Consider the following 1,186-nt stretch of genomic DNA (forward strand, 5'->3'; position numbering starts at 1 on the left):
CAAGCTGCAAGAACAGTAGAAACTGCTGTAGCAGCAGAATATGCAGTAGCGGCAGTAGGAACCGCAGCAGCAGCAGCAACAGCAGCAGAAGCAGCAGCAGCAGCAGCAGCACAAACAGCAGCAGAAGCTGCAGCAGAAGCTGCAGCAGAAGCTGCAGCACATGCAGCAGCAGCTGCTGCAACAGCAGCACAAGCTGAAGCTGCAGCAGCAGCACAAGCTGCAGAAGCAGCACAAGCTGCAGCAGCACCAGCAGCAGCAGCAGCAGCAGCAGCAACAGCAGCAGCAGCAGCAGCAGCAGCAGCAGCAGNCAGCAGCAGCAGCAGCAGCAGCAGCAACAGCAGCAGCAGCAGCAGCAGCAGCAGCAGCAGCAGCAGGATGAGGAGTAGATATGTTGGTTGTATTTGCATTTCGTGTTTTGTGTTAAACCACCAAAATCAGATGCAGCAACAGCCCAAATTTATTTGTGTCTCCTTTTTCTTTCTTTGTCTCTTTCTTGCTGCTGCTGCTGCTGCTGCTGCTGCTGCTGTTGCTGCTGCTGCTGCTGCTGTTGCTGTTGTTGTTGTTGTTGTTGTTGTTTGTTGTTGTTGTTGGTGTTGGCTTGTTGCTGTTCTTTTTTTTTACGGATTGAGATTAGGGTTTAGGGTTTAGGGTTTAGAGTGGTTTAGGGTTAAGGGTTTAGGGTTTAGGGTTTGATGAGTCTAGGGTTTAGGGTTTAGGGTTTAGAGATGGACGAAACAACTATATAAAAATTAGGGTTTAGGGTTTTAGGGTTTAGGGTTTTAGGGTTTTAGGGTTTAAGGGTTTAGGGTTGTCTATACACCCCAACAGCAGCAAAACCCTAAACCCTAAACCGTAAACCCTAAACCCTAAACCAGAGCTGTGTATAAACCCTAAACCCTAAACCCTAATCCTCTCCTTCTCAGCAGCAGCATTGGTAGCTGCATGCATAGATGATAGCTGTTAGGGTTTAGGGTTTAGGGTTTAGGGTTTGGGGTTTTTATCTTTTTTAATATTCTGCTGCAGTTCATACATAAATTTTATTTTTTTCTAGGGTTTAGGGTTTAGGGTTTAGGGTTGCTGCAACAGACCCCAACAAACATTTATTTAAGCTCTCCTCTGCAGCTGCTGCTGCTGCAGCGTATAGAAAGAAGATGCTTCTGCTGCATGCATTCTATCCTCAATTGCT

General features: G+C 47.0%; 1 protein-coding gene across 1 annotated transcript in view; it reads left to right on the forward strand.

Annotated features, from left to right (window-relative positions):
* The window catches only part of EMH_0075290 (uncharacterized protein), a gene marked incomplete at both ends in the record, with an annotated part of 1,234 nt that extends 855 nt beyond the window's left edge, over positions 1–379 (forward strand). Inside the window, 2 exon segments of the mRNA XM_013499575.1 lie at positions 68–305; positions 309–379. Coding sequence (XP_013355029.1) covers positions 68–305; positions 309–379 — 309 coding nt within the window.
* Positions 380–1,186: the final 807 nt, after the last annotated feature.

The sequence above is a fragment of the Eimeria mitis genome, genomic scaffold, assembly GCF_000499745.2.
Source record: "Eimeria mitis Houghton genomic scaffold, Emh_scaff4456, whole genome shotgun sequence".
Lineage (NCBI taxonomy): Eukaryota > Apicomplexa > Conoidasida > Eucoccidiorida > Eimeriidae > Eimeria > Eimeria mitis.